This window comes from Gadus macrocephalus, chromosome 4, assembly GCF_031168955.1.
Source record: "Gadus macrocephalus chromosome 4, ASM3116895v1".
Lineage (NCBI taxonomy): Eukaryota > Metazoa > Chordata > Actinopteri > Gadiformes > Gadidae > Gadus > Gadus macrocephalus.
Window position 1 is genome coordinate 18,097,635 of NC_082385.1, and position 23,970 is coordinate 18,121,604.

Consider the following 23,970-nt stretch of genomic DNA (forward strand, 5'->3'; position numbering starts at 1 on the left):
CCGTGCTCGTTGAACGCATGCACGCACATGTGGAAACTGTTGGGATAGATTAGAACTGTTTATCTGTTTTTAATAGGGATGCACCAAAATGAAAATTCTTGGCCGAAACCGAAACCGAATATACTGAAACAGTTGGCCGAAGGCCGAAAACGAATACCAAATGTGGCTTTTACTGTTTTTCATTCATTTTCCTTTAATTTTTCACCATTGCATAAATCAAACAATGACATTTTTTTTGTCTTGCTTTTCTGTAAATTTTGATACAAAATATTTATTTAATACTGAACGTTTTCTAACATTCCGGCAGACATTATAGCAAGAATTTAAGAACAATGTACCTTTAAATAAATGAGTAAATTTTAGGGCTGCTCGATTATGGGAAAAATCATAATCACGATTATTTTGGTCAATATTGATATCACGATTATTCAAACGATTATTTTTGAGTTTGAAAACATGCATTTATTGATACAATCAATTATGACATAGAAACACGTATATTATAAGTATCCAAAATAAAACCTTTTTCGTGTGTAAGTGTACTGTCTGCCACAACATTCTGAATCTAACATTTGATTTTTATAAAACATTTCATGAATACAATATATTAAGACAATCAAATATCACAGAAACACGTATAAGTATCCAAAATTAACTTAACCTATTTAATGTCTAGAGAACAACGGTCCCAGCATTTCTCCATAGCAAAGTTAAAAGTCACAAAGCCATAACAAACACATGGCTAATAAAAATCATATTGTTGTTAAACAGAAATACATATACAAGATGTACTTGGCAGTTCTGCCTTAAAGAACTCTTAGTTAAAGTCTGCTATAGGAGCTTGTTATCGTTCATCAAACTGTAACGTTACTGAAACTTTAGATTCCACGCGGTAGGTCTACTCCAACATGTGTCAACAGTCGATGCTGCTGATTGGCGGTTCACTGGCATGTCCCGCCTCCTGCCAACGGCATACTTCCTGATGCAGCACGCCTGTTAGATTGTACTCCCTCTCGCCGCGTTGAATGCTTTCGCATGCGCGTCTCTTTCATAAACTTTCATAAACTCTCTAGGCCTACTTTAAAATGGAAAATGTCAAATTAATCGTTTCAACTCGATTATACGAGTTTGGAGATCGTTTGACCCCAAAATTGATATCGCGATCGAAATTCGATTAATTGCACAGCCCTAGTAAATTTATTTATTTATTTTTTTCTCTGTGTATTATGTTCGGCCGTTTTACTCCTTCGGCCGAAAGGATATTCGGTGCATCCCTAGTTTTTAACAAACCCTTTTTTCTAACCCTTTTTTTCTAATGTTTACATATATTTGTTAAATTGTTTTTAACTGTGGAATGACCGAAAGATTACCAAGCACTTTGTTAATAGGGACTTTACACACAAACACACACACACACACACACAATTGGTCCGAATATAAGACGACCCTGATTATAAGACGACCCCCCGTTTTCAACACAAACATTTAGAAAAAAAGATTTGCAGACCAGATTTGCGCTGACTTGGCATATTCAAGACTTTTTTGTGCTCGCCAACTTCTTACGTTACACTCCGTGACCCCGAACTTCTTGGCAGCTTGGCAGTTGTTACTTGACTCTGCCTTATTGACGACCATTATTTAAAAATTGGCATCATAGCTCCTCCGCTGTTGATGATTGACCTGACCCACTTTTGAGCCACTTGTCTCTAAATGGTCAGCCTGTCTTTCCATCTTTAAACAGGACTACTTCCCGGAACCAATTTTTGGCGCCACGGATGTGTATTGACTAGAGCTGTAACGTCAAAAATTCGTCGACGTCAAATTTCTCCGTCGACGATTTTCAACAGAGAAATGGACGAAAGTCACAATAAAAGGAAAGTATCTCGTGCGCACGAGAAAGTATCTCATGAGCACGGGGAAATATCGTGCGCATATCACTGGCAGTGTGTGTGTGTGTGTGTGTGTGTCCTCAGCGAGTAGGTGGACGAGCGAGGAGAGCGAGCGATAGCTTGCGTGTCAGTCTAATGAAGTCATGAACGAGTCCGGTTGTGTGTAAGAATAAAGTACCCAGCCTGTCAAGAATCAGTGGCCGCTTCATTCCATCATATTCCGACCTATAAGCAGACTCACTGTCGGTCAAAGTGAAGGGTCATGCCCCCGAGAGAGCATCGGCCCTGGAGGGAACGTATCACCGTTGCTCCTCGGTCTGGGAGCCGACAGCAGGAAAGATGTAACTAACCATCTCGTAGTTGGAGGCGGAGCGCAAGAGAGTATACGCACACATTTTTTTTCATGTCCCTTTACGGGTTCCGTATTAAATAAAGTATATTATTAAGAATTTTTTGGTATTTATTTGAGATACATTATGGTTTTTATTAATCGAGCAACAGAAAAATAGATAATCGTCCAATTAGTCATTAGATTAGTCGAATAATCGATAAAATAATCGCCCGATTAATCGTTTAATAAATAATCGTTTACCCCCAGCCTTAGTATTGACTAGTGATGGGAATCGATTACTCGAGTACTCCTCGTTACAAATGAACTCGGTTGGTGGACAGGCAAACTCGAGATTGCATATACACACAAACAAAGTTTTCTGAAGCAAATGTATCAATTTTCTGTGCGGCGCCACTAACGCATGCCGTGGGCACAAAGAAAATGAAATGCATCAAATTTCTGTGTGGCGCGTGCTGTGCCGTGTGCAGGCACGCCACAATTAAAAAAGTTAAGAGATGGCGGTTAAAGCAAAGCGAAGAATTGAAATACTTTAAATAGGAGATCATAAGGTGAAATGTAAAAAATGCCAAGCGAAATCAAGCTACCAGAGTACTACAAGTACTATTCGGCAACATATGCTCCTGAAACAACGGTGAGTTCGGGAAAGCAGACCCGCAGACCCCGCACCAAGTGTGTCGGCTATTTCACCGCCGCAAGAGGCAGATGTAATCCCGGCCGTGTAGTGAAGATCACAACGCTGAGTATTTCCATAGTCCATTTGCTGCCGTTTTATTTGCAGCTTTAAATTATTTGCAATGGTTAGGCTACTTGTTTCGTTTTTTTTTTTTTAAACCGTTACAGGCCTTGGTTCGACGTGATTTAAATTGTGAGACGCATATTTATTTTTGTAAGGAAAATGTATTTTGAACGTTTGCAAAAATCAATAATGAATACTCTGATAACTGACTGTTTTGATGGAGAATAAGCATTACATGTTTGGTTTGTAATATTGCTGTTCATCATTAGGCCTATTCCTGCTGCAGATGCGTTGCATTCTAAAAATAGATTCTATTAAACGAGTACTCGATTGATCTTCGAGGAATTCCTTCGATCACTCGAGTTTGGAATTTACTACTCGTGCCCATCCCTAGTATTGACATTTAAAGGGAGAGGCGAAGAGGAGAAGCTGAACTCTGAATACAAGACCCCGAATACAAGAAGAATATAAGACTTTTCCGGACCTATTTCGGGGGGGTCTTATATTCGGACCAATACGGTAGATATAAGTGCTGTCGGTTTAATGCAAACCAATTTTAACGACGATTTTTATCGTGCAATTAGTCCTAGTCATGATAGAAAAACTACAACACCATACCGGATCTACACCGGAAACAAAACAACAAGCACGCCGCACAAACTTGTTGGGGCAAGCAAGGATACGGAGCGGGTAAAAAACTTCTTAAAGGTCCCATGACATGAAAATCTCACTTTATGAGGTTTTCTAACATAAATATGAGTTCTCCTAGCCTGCCTATGGTCCCCCAATGGCTAAAACTTGCGTTTGGTGTAAAACGAGCACTAGCTGTTCTGCTCGCCTTTGAAAAAACGGAGGCTCAAGTGCGCTGATTTGGAATGTCTGTATTCATGACGTCACCAATAATCTCAGCTCCTCCCCTTACTCTGCCTGGCCCGCCCAGAGACGTTGGCCCGCCAATGAGACTCGACCGTGTGAGCGCCACGTGTGCGCGTGTGTGTGTGTGTGTGAATACACGCACTGTAACGGAAGTGTTTCTTGTCGGTTCTTTGACGCGTCTTGTATTTCCACAACGAGACTGTTGTGGGGGTTATCTGAGCCATGGTTGAGAAGGAATTGGGGGAAAGGAACTTTGGCTTTGACTCGCTGAAGTACATGAACTGCGACATGCCGCCGGTTGCCGCGAGGCACCATCGCCCGGCAGCGGGCAGCCGGCAGCAGGCAGCGCCCGGTTCAGTCGACTTCAGGTTGATGTGAAAGTGGAAGAACCAGAGACGTCGCAGAACCCGACAAAGTCGTTTGTGATTCATAATATCGTCTGGAGGCGCACAGCTTTTGGCCGTGATAATATGTATTAAATGATATAGATTTCTATTAGGGCTGTAACGATACGCGTATCAAACCGAAAATCGCGATACTCAAAGCCACGAACCTGTCTCGCGGTGTGAGAAGGCAGAAGCGCGATATGCCCTTTCTAACTCTTCGGTCAAATTGTCCGATTGAAATTTGCTAATAATTTGTCTAAATAATAGTCTGCTGACAGCGCCCCCTCCTATCGATGCCGTAAATATGTGACGAGATGCCCTCTCTGTGATCCAAGCTCTCCGTGGCTACGGAGGATTGCATTTCTCCACAGCCGTCGAAGTCCTCATATGCGATATGAACGACATTTATCCAGAGTGGGCTAAGCGCGAAAAAAAATGCCTGTGTGATCCTGTCTCTATTGTATTGTGTGATTTGACTGGCAGTTCGTCTGCTTATAGGTCGGAATGAAGCGGCCACCGATTATTGACAGGATGGGTACTTTATTCTACCGGACTCGTTCGCTTCTTCACTAGAAACACGCGCTACCGCTCGCTCTCCTCGCTCGTCCACTCACTCGCTGACGTCACTCACACACGCATACGCACACTGCCATTCTCCCGCACACACATATGCTACTCGTAACACTATGCCTCGTTATTGCGACGTTCATGTTTTTCCTCATCTATTGAAAGTTAGGCTATTAAACATGTTGCATTCTATACGGCCTGATTATGTCATTATTTAAGCTACATAGCCTAATAAGAAGCGCTAATAAGGATATTTGAATAAACCAACCAAACAGTCAAAGGGGCCCTATTATGCCTACCAGCAAAAAGCATCCTCCAACTGCAATCTTTGGTTATTTCTTTATTAATTTAGCTATACTTTAATAGTATTCTTTCGGATCAAATCTGTTCAGTGTTCCAAATTATTTGTTATTAAATGTTACATTAAGATAATTGGTATTTAAGTGTTGTTTAAATAAAATGCTTTTTAAATTTAAAAGAATCGTGGGATGTATCGAACCGTGGGTCAAAAATCGTGATACAAACCGAATCGTGAATTTGTGCATCGTTACAGCCCTAATTTCTATGTATTATATGATATTATTTAGATATAGAGCTCCAGGACTGTAACGCAAGTGTTGTACACTTCCTTGTTATTTGGATAACCGTTCTGCTTTTGGCGTTATGGCGCATAACACGTCGGACTCTCGTCTCTGGTATTTCTACAACGAGACTCGTATTGGGGGTTATCTCAGCCAAGGTTGAGAATGAATTGGGGGGAAGTAACTTTGGCTTTGACTCCCTCAAGAACATGAACCACGACATGGAGGAGAAAGGGATTGTTGGCGGCGAATGTCTCCCGCTTGAGACCCGCTGGAGGGACCACCGCCGGACGGGGAGGTGCCCAAGCGCTGCCCGGCAACGATCCCTTTCTCCTCCTTGTCGTGGTTCAGTCTACTTCACATTGATGAGGACGTTGAAGAACCAGGAACGTCGGAGAACCCAACGCGGTCGTTTGAGATTCATAATATCGGCTCACACAGCTATGGCCCGTGATAATATATATTATATGATATAGATATCTATGTAGGCTATATGATAATATTTAGATATAGAGCTCCAGGACTCCCGTGTGTTCTAGAATATTTACAGAACACGGCTAAAGGCTGTGCGCCTCGCCATTGCGATACATCCACTGTAAACAGAGCGCATGGTACCGTGGCTGCAAGCTGCTCAGGGCCACACCCCCACCCTCCTCCTTGACCCGCCTCGCTCCTCCTCATTTGCATTATAGCTACAGACACCAAAACAGCGCATTTGGGGGAAGCTCAATGTGCGACTGGCTCGGAGTGGCTGTAACTCTGCACCACGGCTGAATTTCGGGAACGTCTTTGAATACTGTGTTAGTTGCCCACTAATACCTATATTAAAGAATACATAAAATAGCATGTCATGGGTGTGTGTCTTTGTGTGTCACTCTGTTCGAGCCTGCACGAGAGTTCAATGTTGTCATTAGCTGTTACGTCTTTCTGACCAATCGCAGTTCAAGGCCCACTTGGGCTGTGCCACTTCGGGAGGGGCCGCTCAGTTACTCCCCTCTTTGACAAAATTGAATTCGTTGCGATGTTGACAGTTTGTGAGTGTTGCGTCGTTGAGTGAGTGAGAGGTTGCGTGCGCACAGCGCTGGAAGGAACTTTTATAAACGCAATATTGGTATCCCGCAGTAATCGGCCCCGAAACGTTAATGGCCCACTTGGAATTCTCCCGATTACCGTTTGGTGTGAACGCACAGTCAAACCTACTCTAAACTGCAAGACACAGAACTTGACTAAAGACTGGGGCCATCTCCTATAATGTAGAAAGGTGTGTGCGTGTGCGCGTGTGTGTAGCCTGGTAATGTGTATAGGCCTACGTACAGTACGAATATTCATACTGGTTTAAATAATAAATTTTATATTTTCCATCTTTGCTGAGCAAGAGTTTTGTTCGAAAGTTCTGTGATTGAAAGAAATAAAAGCCTGGGCTATTGAAGATTTACGGTAGGCCTACCACCGTCATGCACCTACCCGATGTCAAGTGGACCGGGTTGAATTCACTGCGGGTCTCTCTTCTTATATCAATCTTACCAAATATATTTTATTACTAGCCTTCTCAACAATCTGATCTCACTAAAAGGCTAGCAGCACGAAATCAAGGGATATTAAGAATATAAAAAAATGGGCGACTAATCACGAGTCAACTGACATTAATGCAATCAAATATTTTAATCACGATTAAATTATTTAATCGCGATTAATGCCATGGTTAACTCACGATTAATCGCAATTTTATTTATATTCTAAATATCCCTTGATTTCTTTGTCCCATTCATTTCTAATTTTAATCCTCTTATCAACATGGAGAAGTGCATCGGCTTGCCTTGTGCAAATGTTTTTTTTTATTGATAACATTGGCATATACTGATCAAATCAGGACAATACAAAAAAAATGCCTATAGTGTAATTAAACGATGAACATACAAACACTGCCTTGAACATAGCAGTCAGGCTACTTCTTTGTTTTGAGGCAAAGAAAAAAAAAGTTTTTTTAAATAAATAGCGTTTATCGCGCGGTAAAAAAAAATTAACGCCGTTAAAATTGGTTTGTATTAGCGCCGTTAATATATATATATATATATATATATATATATATATATATATATATATATATATATATATATATATATATATATATATATATATATATATATATATATATATAGACATGACAGCGATGGTGCTGTCGGTGTACCCTCCATGTTGCATCTTCAAAAGTGCACAAAACTTGACACTGAATTTGAAACATCACATTGTACTTTCTGCATCTATTGTATCAAATAAGTATTAGTAATACAGTGAAATTAGAAGAATTGTGAATATTTGTTGATTAACGTTGTGTGCCCCTAACATCTCTGGTTGCGCCCCTTAGGGGCCACAGTGCTTCTGCTGAAAGAAGTTAAGTCTGGAGTCCTGGCGTTACGACCACACCAGAGTGCCACTGTTGCTGTGGCCCAACCGCCACCTGGGCAGATACACATTGCCAGTCTTGCGGAACACCTACTAGTGCCCGCATCTTTACTTCCCCACTTCAGATCGCTGCGGCGCGTCAATATTAGTGCTCCCCCGATTAGTAGACGGCAATTTTTCAGTAGACGAGTCATTTTACTATTGACCGCCTATTTATTTTTGTTATCTCGTCTCGAACAGCTCACTATAATTCACCTCCACACAAATCTGTGCGCTGTGCGCGCCCTGCTGGTGAATCTGCTATCCTCTTTCTTCCCCCTCCCCCCACCTAACTGCTTTGATATGAAAAATGGCTGAGGCAGGTGAGTCCTCCGAATGAAGTCGAGAATTTCAGGCCAATTGGTAAAAGAGTGCGGCACGGCTTTGATACATATAAACCATAAAGCCTATGGACACCTCGGGACGGAATTGTCAACGCGCTGCGGCATCACGTTGTTTGGATTGAAGATCGGCAGGTTGTAGCGGGTGCTTGCGTTGCGAGCGTATGCGATTTCATTATAATTAACAAACAAAATCAAAGCATGCATCCAAAACTATTTGTTCAAAAAACGGGAGTCGCTTATTCGCTTCTAATATTTTCTTTTCGAAACTTGGGAATTGATACAGTATGGTACCGAGCAGTTGAAAACAATTTCTCCTTCAGTCTGTGTGTGCCTTGCGCACCTGCATTTGATTACTAAATAGGGCTTTGGCAGCAATGTTTTAAACCCCGCCATGCACGCAAGTGTAAACGAGATCAGCTAGCTGCGTGCCTGCCTGCTTTCAGCGCTTAATTTTATATTTGGTTATATAAAAGTTATTTATATTGTTTACATGTTATTTTTGATTTGGTAACATTTAAGTTATTTGTAATGTTCATGGCTCGGGTGACATTTTATGTTTTGGCCCTTCAGTCGAGTTCAAAATAAAATGGAAACAATGAAAATAAACGTGACTTTTTTTTTAATTGGTTGTTTAGATTAGTCAACTAATCTAAAATTTGTCGAAAGATTAGTCGTTAGTGGCAGCACTAGTCCATATCGGTTGAATACCCAAGATCTTTCTGCTTAAAGGTCCAATGACATGCCACCAGGTGTGGTGTGATTAGCCGTTTCAAGTCATTTTGGAAATCTGCCCCTTATGACATTGCAGGTGGGCGTGTCCACCTAGATGTGTGACTGATAGATGAGCAACGTTTGCTACAGTCCACTGGGTAGGCTGATAGACTGATCTATCCAGCACACATCTTGGTTGGTTAATGTAAAGTTTATTTATTCAAGTGTTTTTAAAAACTGCAGAACAACCTATTTTTTTCCGCCAAATCACACAAAATAGATATATTTGCAATTGATCAATGCGCTGTCTTTTCTTCTCTCGGACAGCGGGTTAAGGGCACGCATTGCTTCAGGGCCAACATAGCCCCGCCTCCCGTCACTCACTCACAGTGCGGTCTTTGGCAGTTTCGGCACTAGTCTCAATGCTCTGTGTGAGATTGCTAGCTAAGGGTTAGCCAACAGAGCTAGCATCTAAAGTGCAGTGCCTGCGCAACCGGTTTAGGTAGAGAAGGAAAACGGAGTAGTGACGGAGGAGTGCGGTTGAGAAGTACTTTGCAGGGCTCTAAACTAACTTTTTTCACTGGTTGCACTGGTGCGCCTAACTTTATTTTTTAGGTGCACCAGCGCAAATGTTAGGTGCACCCAAATTTTCGACCTATCGCATTCAACACTGCAGTTTCACAGGTTCATGTTTTTTAAATAGCTGCCCATATGGGCATTATTGACTTGTAAATGAACTAAGAATCTGGTCAACATAAAGTTCTTTATTTGAATGTTTGCACAAGAAAGGTAATTTCACTGAAAAATGTTGGTGCTTAAAGTGCTTCACTGAGCTGAAATCTAACTAAAAACATCTCAAGATAAATGAAATAAAAAGAAAATCTAAATTAAAAGTGCAAGTGTTTTAAACTGAAACTTCAAACTGAACATCTCATGGCTCTATGTCTTATGGACTATCCTCAATTGCAGTCACATGCCGTGAAACACACTGTGAAAAATCATTAAATATTATCATAAATAAATATCGTAAATATCATCAAGATGTAATTAATAATAATGACCAAGTCAAAACATATGAGTATATTAATATTATAGGCTACATGACTCAGGGCATCAGCTAATCAGATGGTCTGCATTTATAACTACTACAGTCATTAGTTACCCACACAGCCCGACACAAAATACAGAAGTTACACAACTATCAACCATTGATTTATTATTTATTATTTTTAACAGTCTCATGTTCCTATGCCTACAGGAAAATCATATGTTACCAAAGCAGTCTTCCACCTCCCCCTCTTCCAAAACAGAGCCACATACAATGTCATCATCTGGTAATCTCATGCTAACGTTACAGCGTCACTAATGACAGATATGAAAACATTTTCATAATGTTAACGTCCACTGACTTTTATAACGTTACGTTAGGTCTTCAGTTCAGATAAACAACTTACTTTAACACACACACACACACACACACACACACACACACACACACACACACACACACACACACACACACACACACACACACACACACACACACACACACACACACACACACACACACACACACACACACACACACACACACACACACACACTTTATGACCGGGGACAGGTCACCCAAAACGGGGATGTCTGGTCACACTCCTCCACATCCACTCCCTCTGTCTAAACTGTGTGTTCACACCAAACCCGACGGGGCGACAGGATCCCATACAAAGTGAACGTATAGACGCGTATCGGGCAAAATTTTTGCGAGAGAAAACCGGCGACAAGTTTTGATTTATCGCGCAACACTTTCGCCGTGCAGCGTGCACAGGCGAGCGCGTTCACGAGGATTTGTGGTGCAACAAATTCGCTCGAGTTGAAATATTTGAACTTTGACGCAAATTTCAGCCAATCCGCGTTCAACAGCGTGGCCACTGAGTCACATGTGTAACGTAACAGCCAATCAGCGTTCAACCGTCAAACTCAGTGCAGTTCAGTCCGGGGTGAACTGCAGCATGGAGGATAAAGTGAATGTTACCGTTTGCGACTCCCGGAGCTCTATATATAATATAATAGTATATAATATAATATTTGTATATATAATATCACGAAGACATGCAATGGTGGTTATCTTGGAGGTTTTTTCTTTTTGAACAGCTGGCTGCACCGGTGCGACCTCTGATTTTTTTTAGTCGCACCATTGAGAAATTAGGTCGCATGTGCGACCAAATTGGTCGCACTTTAGAGCCCTGCTTTGGATTGAGGTAAATTACCAAGGCAGGTCACAAGACTCATGTAAAGTCAAACACATAACTGTGCACAAGCACAGCAATAGCGACCTTTTTCACGAAATTGGACCTGCACAAACTATAGATTATATAAAAGCTGAGCCTCCACTGATTCCGACAGTCAAACCATATCATTCTGTGAATAAAGTTTTACCTTTGTGATTTTTGTCAACAAAGTTGAAAATGATGGCATAAAACCACCATAAACAGATAATCCAGTGTCTGGCCCAAATTTTTCAACTAAACAGGGTGTTTATAATCAATGTCTAAGAGAAGGTTTCTGAGGAAACGGGTAAATTGCCTTCAATCAGAACACATGTTCAACGCAATCTAGTGGCCATGTGTACTTGCGAGTGTTTGGCATGGTGTCATTCTTTTGCCTTGAACTTTAAATAGAGGTGCTGTCAAGTGTCAAAATTGTAAGATATCTACCCGTTTGTGTATCATAGTATGACAGTTATACCAACTGATAATTACCAACTGATAATTATTTCAGGTGGAAATGTAATCTTCCACTTATGCCGTGTTCCAGCTTTATTCACGCTAATCAAGTAGAATCCACATTGAATATTTCACTTGCACAACAATCTTTCTATTGGCACCAAGATTACATATTATAGCCCTTGCAGTTGTCGAGATACTCCATTTACTTTGGGTACACTATTTTCTGAAAAAAAATATTTTCCCCTGGTATCGAAAATGGTATAGAATATCGTTTTTTCCCCCAGGTATAGTATCAAAGTAAAAAAAATCAGTATCGTGACAACACTACTGTGAACGCGATTGTGGTTAGTCAGTTAGACCTACAAGAAACTTCAAAGTTAAAAAAGACATAACTTTGCTTCCACCTTGGACATTTATGTGCATTTGCATAAAATACCGATAAAAGCATGCAGGTCTACATATAACAGGGCGACAGCGTTAAATGGTTAAAACGTTGGACTGAAACCACTTCATGGTACGATGTGACCGTTAGGTAAATAAGAAAACGAAGAAGTTTGTTATTATTTTAAAAACGTGCATGTGTGGAAGCTAACTATCAGCTTCAGTCTGAGCTAGGATGATGTTAGAGCTATAATATTTCAACTTTGACTTAAAAATGAATTGTTCACCTGCTCAGAGTTGAATCAGGTGTCAATTTACACAGCTCCAGTCCCGTTCTTGCATTTGTTTAGTTTACATTTAATGCCTACAGCCAGTGTTGAATACAGATCATGTATACTCAGTTCTGCAGCTTACCTCAAAGGCATAGTTTTCCACCAGAGGTATGTCCTGCTCATCAATTAGTGTGTATTTTGTCTGGAAAAGGAAAACAACAAAACAGGGTCATGATAACAAAACCTGTTGTACAAAAATAAAAATAGCATTCTTACCTAGAGAAGAGGAACAGTTATACAATAACACTATTTTTAAATGCAAGTACATGGACATCACACAAGTGAAGGAAAAAAAAAAAGCCCCCCTTCGTGGCGGCAGAGCTGCATACCACCCAACACATTGTTTGGACATTAACCGACTCCTTCCAGGGAAAACACGTGCATCGACCCTACGGGAACCGGTAGCCAATGGGAGGGAGGAAGATAATGTTCCTGTGAAAACCTGGGGACTTCTATTAATCAATTTATTGTTAGAACTATAGAGACTAGTGATATTTAAAAGGTCCCTTGACATGCCACCAAGTGTGAGTGCAACGTTACAAGCCGTTTGAAAATCGGACTCTTATGACGTCACAAGTGGGCATGTCCACCTGTGTGTGAAAGGTGATAGATCTGTGATAGATCAGTCTACCAGTCAACCCAGTGGACCGTAGAAACTATCCGTCACACATCTAGATTGGCACGCCCACTTGTGATGTCATAAAGCTCATCACACTCACACCTGGGCTGTTTCCCAATGTGAAGGAAGCATGCTCAACGGTTGCCTTTTTAAGGATGCTAAATCATAGAACGCCGAAAAGCACTGTTCTAATGTTGAGAACACTAGGAAATTCGCACCCTTTTCGTGTCCTGTTTTAGAGAATTCCGAGATTTTCAAGGATGCATCGCTGGATCCTCGACGAGCATAAAATACCCACAATCCTCTGCGTTCACACGCTGCACGGGATAATAAAAATGGCAGAAATATTTTGTGCCATATTGCTTTTTATCAGGGTTTATACAGAAATTCTTGAGTTGAATTTACTACCTTTTAATACCATTTTTAATACCTTCACCATATTTTTTAATACCAGCACGACTTCAAGAGAGAGACCATAGGAGTTGGATTAATCAAGATGTCCCAACGGGACTTGATCCCTAGTTTTTAATCAATATGTCACAAAGTAGACATAGACAGAGAGTGTCAGAGAGAGAGTTTTTGTGTCCAGTGTTGAAGTTAAGTTATAATTAACTTGTTAATATTGTTATCACAGTGTTAAGGTTTTGCATGAAATAGTACCGCGTAGTACTGTGGTACACACAACACTAGCCGCGTTAACATGGACACTTCTGATCCGATTCGATTTCTAATCGGAATAGATCTATTCCTATCATGCAATCAGAATGTACTGTATATAGGCCTATGGCATTTACAAAAGTGGTAAGCTTACGTTCGTATATCTCTCGCACACAACCGTTGTGTTGGTCTGGACTTATATGATATGCAAGGGATAATGTTATAGTACAGAACGCCGGTCATTATCGGGTAGGCCTAAATAAGCCCAGACAGGGCGAACCGGACCGCGATGCGAAGCGAAGGTGTCTTGCTTCGCCCTGAAGGGTCTTTTTTTCGATAATGACCAGCGACGTTCTATACAAACAGCAGAGAAATAGTCCACCAAAGACGTTGACTTCGCTTAGAAACCGGACACGCTGGGGTTGATAAGTTACCAGACTTACGGAGTGAGAAGTAAGACGTGAATCAGGCAAAAAATCCACTTTCAATGACAGTGGTCAAGTTCGGTATGCATAAAAGTACCGACTGACCAATTGCAAAATACAGCAGCTGCCGATACCATCTCTCCAAGTTAAAAAGTAGCCGAACCCATCCCAAACCAATCGGAATATACATGTCGACTATAGCGGACTACACCACTTCTTCTATTCCGCATGGAATTCTATTCAGATCAGAGAATTGTATTCTGATTGAGCCGTATATATATGATAATTTTTTATTCCGATTGAGCCGTTCTTCCACTACTAATCGGATCAGAAGTGTCCATGTAAATGTGGCTGTCTACCGGCAGGCCTCGACATTAACGGTTGCCCGCTTGCCCGGGCCAACCAAAAGTCATATTTGGGCAAGTTGAGATTGATTTCTGGTTGCCCGAACGGGCAAGTGGATTTTGGTTGGATGTTAATATAAAGGCTATTCATTCAAATGTTTTTAGAAACTGCAGAACAACCTTGTTTGCCGCAAAATAACACAAAGTATAAGTATTTGCAATTGATCAGCGCGCCGTCTTCTCTTCTCTCGGAAAGCAAGTTAACAGACACGCTTCCAGGGATGCAAACACATGTATGACAAAAAAAGAGAGCTACCCGAAGTCTGAAAAAATATGACGGCATGATATCCTATTATCATGAGAAGGCCTATAGCTATATGCTATATGCCTAGAAAGATAAAAAATATATTAGTTACTCAGTTAAAGTGACTTTTTAAACTAAGTTAATTTATTTTCACAAACACACACCTCTGCATTGGATATGTGATCACAGGTACAGGTACTGGCAGTGTAGGCCTTGCACTGTCCCTGATCTAATCTGCTGCTTAGGGGGTTTCTGGAAGAGGGTTTCGGAGAAGCTGTGCAACACTTTGTGTACTTATTGTTGTTGTCACTTTCCTCCGATGAATGTCTGCCTTACAGTGTGCATACAGGGCATGTACACCCCTGCTGGCATAATTAATTTCTTTAATGCAGAGTGTGCATTTAGCACATCCTTTTTTCTATTTTTTTTTTAAAAAGTCAGACAGTGGAAAGTTATGCTTCACTGTATTCACCTTAATCGTGCCTTCTAATTTTAGCCATGATGACCACTTCCAACTGCACTTGCACCCTGCGTCCTGCTGTACAATAAGTGCATCCGACCTTCTCCGATATTTCCCACCACTATCCTCGGGCCGGGTCAGGCCGGGCCTTTGATCGAGTGTTTTTATTTTTATTTGTATCATTGGTTTATTGGCCTAATCTGAGGAGAAATCTATGCCATAAACAGAAATATTATAGGCCTTTATTACACAGGTCTTCTCAATGCCGTGGAACGCTCCGTTCACTTTGGAAGCTAGTCCGGTGACTTGTTAACCCCAGTGTCTTCCGTTGCTAAGTGACGTCACCGTCTTTGCGGACAATTTATTATTGCACTGCTGATACACTACGAATAATAATAATAATAAATTTAATTTAGAGGCGCCTTTCAAGGCACCCAAGGTCACCTTACAGAGCATAAAGTCATCATAAATCTTTTAAAAACAAGACATTGTGAAAAAATGATGAATGAATGCTGGTAACGAATAAATTGTAAAAAGGCGCACCATGTGAAGTTATTTTTTTAGTTTCGGCAAGTAGCCGTGTTATAAGCGGGATCATGCATAGAACGTCGCCGGTCATTTTCGAAAATAAGCCCCTTCAGGGCGAAGCAAGACGCCTCCGCTGCGCGTCGGTGTACTGTTCGCCCTGTCGGGTCTTATTTTCCCGATAATGACCGGCGTTCTATACATTATCCGTTACATATATATTTAGCTGAGTAAGCCTAGTAACAAATGTGTACAAAGTTACATATGTGTTAAAATAATTGTCGGGTTGAAATCGGGCTAGGGCTCCTAATTACAGTTAATGTGTCGGGTCGGGCCGGGCTCGGACAGAACGTGCACGGGCTCGGGGTCGGGCTTGATTTTCTGAGCCCGATCCAAGTTCTACCGTGCGCATGCGCATCCAATATTTTGACACAACGGCAAGGGCTGTGATTGGTCCCCTAACAAAATCATTTCCGGAATCACTTTTCTTTACCTCGAAGGCACGGGGGGTCTCAGTCAATCAGATTACGGAATATTGGCACCTGTACGCGAGCACCGATCGACGCACCGATCGACCCCCCCCCCCCCCAAAAGAAAAACTCTTCGGATCTGCACGAACCACAGGTCCCCAAAATGTATGATAAAAAAGCGACTCGCGCCAAAAAGCGCGCCGTTTGCATGTCTGCGCTTCACTTCAGTACGAATATAGCCCCGCCTTCTGTCACTCGCAGTGCGTTCTCTGGCCGTGATTCGAAGGTGTTGGCTAAAGGTTAGCCAACAAAGCTAGCATCGCAAGTGCAGCGCCTCCGCGAACGGTTTAGGTAGAAGGAAAATGGAGTAGTGATGGAGGAGTGCAGTTTGGAAGTACTTAGGATTGAGGCAAATTACCAAGGAAAGTCATATGCAAGAACACGGTTTTGGGTTTCATAACTGTGCACATGCACAGCAATAGCGATCTTTTTCACGAAATTGGACCCTCACAAACTATATATTACATGAAAGCTGAGCCTCCACTTATTCCAACAGTCCAAACCATATCATTCTGTGACTAAAACTCGCAAATAACAACTTAAGAAGAAACGTCCCCTTTTCTTTTAACAAACAAAAATGAAGTATTACCTTTGTGATTTTTGTCCACAAAGTTGATTCTGGTCGAATAAAACCACCATAAACAGATAACCCAGTGTCTGGGCCAAATTTTGCAACTAAACATGGTATTTTCAATCAATGAATAAGAGAAGGTTTCTTAGGAAATAGGTAAATTGCCTTCAATCAGAAAACATTCTTCATCGAAATCTAGTGGCCATATGTTTATTTGCGAGTGTTTGGCTTGGTGCATTCGAATATATTTGCCCTGAAATTTAAATAGAGGTGTCAAGTGTCAAAATTGTAAGATATCTACCTTTATTTGTGTCTCAGAGTAAGACATCGCTCCCAAATGATAACGACCAACTGATAATTATTTCAGGTGGAAATGTTATCTTCCACTTATGCCGTGTTCCATGGCTTTATTCACTTTAACCAAGTATCATCCCCATTGAATATTTCACTTGCACAACAATCTTTCTTTTGGCATAAAGATGACATTATCGCCCTTGCAGTTGTGGAGATATACTCTATTTACTTTGGGTATGTTCTTTCCTGAACTTTTCCCCTGATATCGAAAATGGTATAGAATATCGATATTTTTCCAAGCATAGTGTCAAAGTTAGAAAATCCAGTATCGTGACTAGGGCTGCAACAACGAATCGATAATCGATTAATAAATGCGTTGGCAACGAATTTGGTCGTCGATTCGTTGTGTCGCACGATTAATAAGTTACTCATAGGCGCAGCACTGTTTACAACCAGCCGCCGACAGGTTGGTTCATGGTTCATGCACGCCCACAGCGAGCTTTAGTGTGAGCGACCACAGCTTGTATTTTGGTCATATCTTAAAACTGGACTGTAGGCCTACATAAAAGTGTTGGACCTTCACTGTCTTTGGGTTAAAAAAACTCCTTCAACTCAGTATCCGTCTAGTCCAACCGAAAACTCTGTCAGCTGCTGCTGCTGTAGACGTTGTGCAGACGGGCTCGGAACCGCGTGCATCAACAGTCATTCAAAGCAGCGGTAGTAATCACGCAACCGGAGGGTGTAGAAAGTCACGTCAGTTAAAAATAGTAATGCAGTTTTTAAATCCATGTTAAAATCGGCAGGATATAGAGCTAGTTAGCTTAAAAACTAACCAATGGTCACAAACAATGTCAAATGTGATGTGTTCAGGTCGGCTCAGTAATATGATTGATGCGTTCAAATGCGTTCAATTATGACCTGTTCAATGTCCTATCTTGAACTATCATCTTATCAGCAATTAAAGCAATATTACAAGTTCTATTTCAAGGAGTCTCGAAAATGGTATCAATAGGTTCGACCGGTTAACCATGGACATCCCTCATATACATATTAAGGTATATCATACATTGTATGTTTTTTTTTGTGTTATCCCAGTTATGTTTTTTTAATTTTTTATTATTTAATATTACTTTTAATAGTTCTGGGACGTTGGAGCAATAACGTGGTGTTTTTACACTTCAGTCTGCACTGTGAATTTGAAGTAATGTTCAGTTTTTGAATAAAGATGCGGCAATTCCAAATGTTTCATTTTTATCAGATTAATCGATTAATCGAAAAAATAAGACAGATTAATCGATTATTGAAATAATCATTAGTTGCAGCCCTAATCGTGACTGACAACACTACTAGAAACGCGATTGTGATTATTCAGTTAGAGCTACAAGAAACGTGAAAGTTAAAAAAGACGTATCTTTGCTACTACCTCTGACATTTAGTTAAGTATATTTGCATGAAATCATGCAGGTCTACATATAACTTGGCGATAGCTTTAATAGGTTGCAACGGTGGACTGAAATCACTTCATGACACGATGTGATCGCTCGATAAATAAGTAAACAAAGGGAAGTTTGTTATTTTTTAAACACAACATGTGTGGAAGCTAACATTCAGCTTCAGTCTGAGCTAGGATGATTTTTCTGAGCCCCCCCAAAACCAGGCCGCGTGCCTGGCAAAAAGAGGCCTGTTCAAGATTCTGATTATAATTTGGGCAAGTGAACATCACATTCGGGCAAGTTGAACCTGACCTGTACTTGCCCGATGGGCCAGTGCTTTTGAAACCTTAATGTCAACCCCTGTACCGGTCACACCGGTCTCACGGTAACGTCAAAATCCATACCGTAGCGCAAATTCACACCAGTGTACTTTCTATAGAGGGATTATCAGTCTACGTCGCTCCCCGCTCTACAAGCCTGTCATAGGCAGAAAGAGACGAGAGCGACAAGAGCCGCAATCATGTCTTGTTGTGCGGTTGGTTGCACAAACCGTTTTAATAAGACTGATTATCCCATTTATTCTACTTCTTGCTTGCCAACATAATAAAACAATTCAAATACTTCACTGATCATGCTTTTTCTTATTCGTATTGCATGCTTATTAAATGTATGCTCTAGGGCTGTCACTTTTTATTCGAAGTTCGAATATTCGTTCGAAGGTGGGGTGAAAAGTTCGAATTCGAAGTGTAATTCTCCATTCGAACTGTAAAAATGCGCTATAAAGAAGAGAGCGGCGAGTGGCTTTTCCTCAATAAAGCGGCCCTCCTGGATCCCCGCTTCTCCCGGTTAGTCCACCTTTCCCCTGCACAGAAACATCTCGTGACTGAAAGCCTTTCACACGAGCTCATTGAAACGGAGACCGACACTGATCGCACACGACAGGGAGAAAAGTCCGCTGCTGCGCTGGGCGCGATGGGCAGCCTGTAGCGGCTGCAGCTGCAGCGGTAACGGAGAGCTGCGAGACTACTAGTAATTTTCTTTACAAGTACAAAAGAGCAGCATGCCGTGTTGGAGGTCGGCCTCACAGATTGTTCGTTTATATAGGCTGTGTGTGCCATGGACGACATGCGCTCCGCATATCGCGCTCCGAGCAGTTATTGTTAATGCGTAAAAGACAGCCGCACTTGTGTGTCGGAGCTTCCTCTTGTTGTGTTTACAAATGTGTTATCAAAGATGTGTTTTTATCCTGTGCTGTTATGAATTCAGTAGGTATACGTGATTTCCACAAGAAATAAAAAGAAACACGACAACAGTTGTTGTCGTGTTTCTTTTTTTTCTTTTTTTTAATAGTTCTATGGGGGGGGGGGGGGGGGGGTCGAATGTATTCGAATGTATTCAAATTAATTATGGACATTCGAAATTCGTTCGAATTTCATTTTTGGAAAAAGTGACAGCCCTAGTATGCTCTGAGTTAATCTCCCTCAAAAAGTAGTCCCCTTTAATTACGATCGATCAAACAGGTTTTTGACACCTCAAAGGGCATTATCCCGCTTATGGCGCGTTTCCACTGCAGGGTGCGGAACGGATCGGATAGGTGCGGATCGGGTCACGTTTCCACCGCCAAAAGTGGGCGTGACCCGGACTTTGCCGTACCCGTTCCGGCCTCGTTCTCGGGACTCCTCCGTTGGGGTACCGAAAACGAGACGAGACGCCTGAAAGGGTCCCGGGAAATTCTAGCTACACACCCCCTCCGTTGATTGGTCGACAGAATCATCACTTCCGGGTGACGCAGGGATAAAAACAAACAAACAGTAGCCTCGAGGTATTATTCTTTACAATTAACATGTTGCGTAAAACGCTTGCTTGGGCGAGGAAGACGTTGTTTACGATGTTTACGTAGCTGCCGCGGCGATCGACATCCGGCCTACCACAAAGGGTACTGTCGGCAGTGGAAACGCAACCTCGGAACTGAGCTGGGCTATACCGCCCCCTCCCTACCGCACCTTTGCGATCCGATCCGTTCCGCACCCTGCAGTGGAAACGCGGCATTATACCGGTCACTTGCCAAAGAAAAGGAATTAAGATCATTCATTTATATTTTCATGCGTTTTACAATCCAAATATAAAGTTTTTCACATAAATAGGACGGACCTTAGCTACGACTTGGGAGGTATTTTAGTCAGCTGAGCTAGAGAGCTAACGTTACATTTATAATTCGAAATTTGTCCCAGCCTTTATACCACAGATACTATAGGGTCTATAGCATATAACCGGTCAAACAAATGTTCTTTTTGAGATCATTCTTTAAAGATCGATTCCTCCAGCCAGAGGTCCGAAAATGTGCATTTCCCCATTCTTTTAAATTACTTTGAACTAACAGAAGCGAACTCGCGAAGTGGGTACAAACCACCTGACGTCTCCGCCCGTTGCAGCAGTGTGAACTGCCCAGTTTTAGAACGTCGCAGCCCGTCTCGTCAAAAGGAGTCGCAAGGAGTTGCGACGCAAATCTTTGGTCTGAACTGGGCCTAAGCCAGCCGGGTATATCCAGTTTGTTTCAGCGCACGCACCACGTGACATCATTGATATCTCTCAGGTCCTTATCGCAACATAAAAATAAATCCACGCAAGTTTTAGAAATTTTAGGAGATAGGCCTGAATAACACCAATTGAAAAACTCATAGGCCTTGGCCTTATGTGTTCATAGCACTGGTAGGTAATAGGTATACATGAATGAATCAGATCAGTTAAATAATATATCCAAATAAACACATGTTTACCAACAATGTCTTTTTTTCCCCTGCATAATAGCAATCAACCATACTGTAAACGTGATGCATAAATTAAGTTCTCAGACAATTTCACTTAGTTTTATAAAAAATGATATATATTTTTTTTTATAAAGACAATTCGATCAAACTTCGACTTCTTCAAAGAGGCTCCATGCGAAGGAGACATGACCGTATTCACAACTGACAAAATTCAAATAATATCAGCTTGATTGGTTTATTCATAAGCTCACATGCGTTTACAAGCGGAAGCGCTTCCACACTAACAAGTCGGTCCAAAGTTCGAACTTTACAAACGCTAGGCAGCAATCGAGCCAGCACTCTAGTCTCATCTTCATAGGACGCGACCAGTGTTCTAGCAAGGCTGCAGCCTTCACTTTGGGAAACCGCCCCGGTGGCATGTCATGGGACCTTTAAACAGTTTCAATGTCCACGCGATCCCGGCTACGAAACGCATGGTAATGCGTGATTACGTTATATATATTTGCCAATTCACGCTTTGTAACAGTTTGGCCCAACAATGACAATTAATACTCAGCACTATTGTGCTGTTGATATGCCGCCACTGTGTTATGGTTATGTCTCATCATTATCATAGAAAAAAAATTATAACAGATCAGATCAGTCCGTCTGTCAGAGCAATTATCAGTTTACTTTCTAGATTACAGCAGAATTGCTGTAGGTTGCAAGTCAATAATGGTTATAGTCTGCATAAAGTTAAATCGAGGAAAGGATCAGAGATATTAGCAATGAAATTAGACATGTACAATAAACCGGGCTCAGACATCCCAAATAGTGAACGTCAATCCCCAACAGGAGTCATTGTTGCTCGATGGATGAATTTAACCCATGTTGATAGCGACAAGATAATGTGCATACAAATCCAACGCCGAAGTGCATGTCAAGATTATGCAACTTCAATAAAAAGAATTGCTTTATACCAAAGAGTGGAGTCGTCTTTCCCCTTAGTGGTCCACACATATTTGTAGTGTTCCACACGCAGTGGCCCACAGAGGAGACGTTTAAAGCATCACAGGTAGCTAGCTAGCCACAGCTAACGTAAACTTAAGGTAGAATGCCAACCCGATGCAAATGCTCTATAACAAAGCAGTGGCATATTATACCATTTTTTTTTTTATAACTATAACATGAACTAGACTGAAAAGAGTAGAGCTTGTATCCATGGGTTATGGTTCCCAGGTACTGCATGCGTTATTGTCAGGGTTAATTATCCGCTAACGTAAGTTGCTATTTAGCTAGCCAACGCTAGCTTTGCAACGCTGTGCCTGGCGGAGGGAAAGCCGACATAGTGCGGGGTGTAAACAGCTCCTCACACGGTGTATACATCATGAACCGCATGTCACGACCGTTGTCAATGTAAGCTGTCCTCATATTAGCCGTTGTTAGACTTTAAACACTTCAGGAGGTCTGATACCGCCGGGCCCTCCCTTGTCGCACATGGCAGCCTGATCCAGCTCACCTTCCCGGCCACACGGCCCAGCCGAACGATCCCGAGCTTGAAGTCCGACATCGGGAGATCAGACGGTCAGTGGACGAAGCGGATGTTCAGCTTCACCGTTTTCCCGTTTTCAACTCGTCAGGGCGACCCCGCAGCCCCGATAATCAACCTGTCTGGATGGTGTGGTGGTTGTGGCTTCAGAAAGAACCGGCCGACACACCGCTGGCGGAGGAGAGCCGAACAACGTTTAATGGGCGGGACAAAACGCCTAAATATCACCAACCAATAATACCCTAACCCTAACAAATGGTTTTACATGTGTGCAGTTTGACATCAGCCCCCTCTTCTCCGCAGACCAATAGGATACAGAGACATTTTCTAAGGCCCTGCCCATTAAAGCAGAAGCCAATCACATTTCCTCTCAGCGTCAACAGTCGTCAGAAGTTTTGGCGCTAAAGGCGCGTTCATGGTCCTGGTGATGATAACGAGACGGCTGATTATTTTTTATAAAATAAAACGTTAATGTTCCGCCATGTTCATGTGCGTCACTAGTAAACCATGTCACCAACTGGGTACGTCTGTTATCAAAATCTGGCCCCAGTTGCCGAACGGAAGTAGAATCATAAGAGCGTCATGAGGTGTCAAAAATGTTTTCCCCATAATTTCCAGCGATGTGAACCCACCAAAAATCCCTGTCCTGCTTAGTGTTGTCTTGGGCCCAATCCTGTTACACCCCTTGTTCCAAACCCTTAACCCTACCCCTCAACCCTACTCCTACGAAATGGGACAACAACCCTTCAAGACCCAGTTACACTACGTCATTAGTAGTCATTGACAGGGTTTTGATCTTTATTTTAATTTAAATTTTTTGATCTTTTCATACAATATCTTTCACTTGAATTTCACTGTATAGTTTGAATGTCTTAGGAATGCAACCTTACCCACATGGAAAAACACGATATGATTAGATAAGAATATTATTCATGCTCACAACATTAAGATCAACATAAAAGATAAAAACAGAACAATCATAGAACTTGAGGTAGTATGCCATCCATGTAAAACATAAATATCATACATACAAGAACCAGTGATATAATGGAACTAATATTGCACATTACAAAAAGGCATCAACCATCACATTTTATCAATAACTCTTTCAAAGGGGCTCAACAAACGGTTTGTTTTAAACCATCAGTGGATGGTTAATATTTTTATGTTCCTGGGGGTTGCGGGGGTT

The 23,970-nt window shown here is 41.7% G+C and overlaps 1 protein-coding gene across 1 annotated transcript in view; it reads right to left on the reverse strand.

The window, feature by feature from the left end:
- The window catches only part of zmynd19 (zinc finger, MYND-type containing 19), a 49,154-nt gene extending 26,126 nt beyond the window's left edge, over positions 1–23,028 (reverse strand). The window contains exons 1-2 of the mRNA XM_060048860.1: positions 22,752–23,028; positions 12,406–12,465 (exon numbers count right to left, since the gene is read on the reverse strand). Of these exons, the coding sequence (XP_059904843.1) occupies positions 12,406–12,465; positions 22,752–22,802 (111 nt within the window). The 5' untranslated portion in view covers positions 22,803–23,028. The remainder of the gene's footprint in view (positions 1–12,405; positions 12,466–22,751) is intronic.
- Between the last annotated feature and the right edge of the window lie 942 nt (positions 23,029–23,970).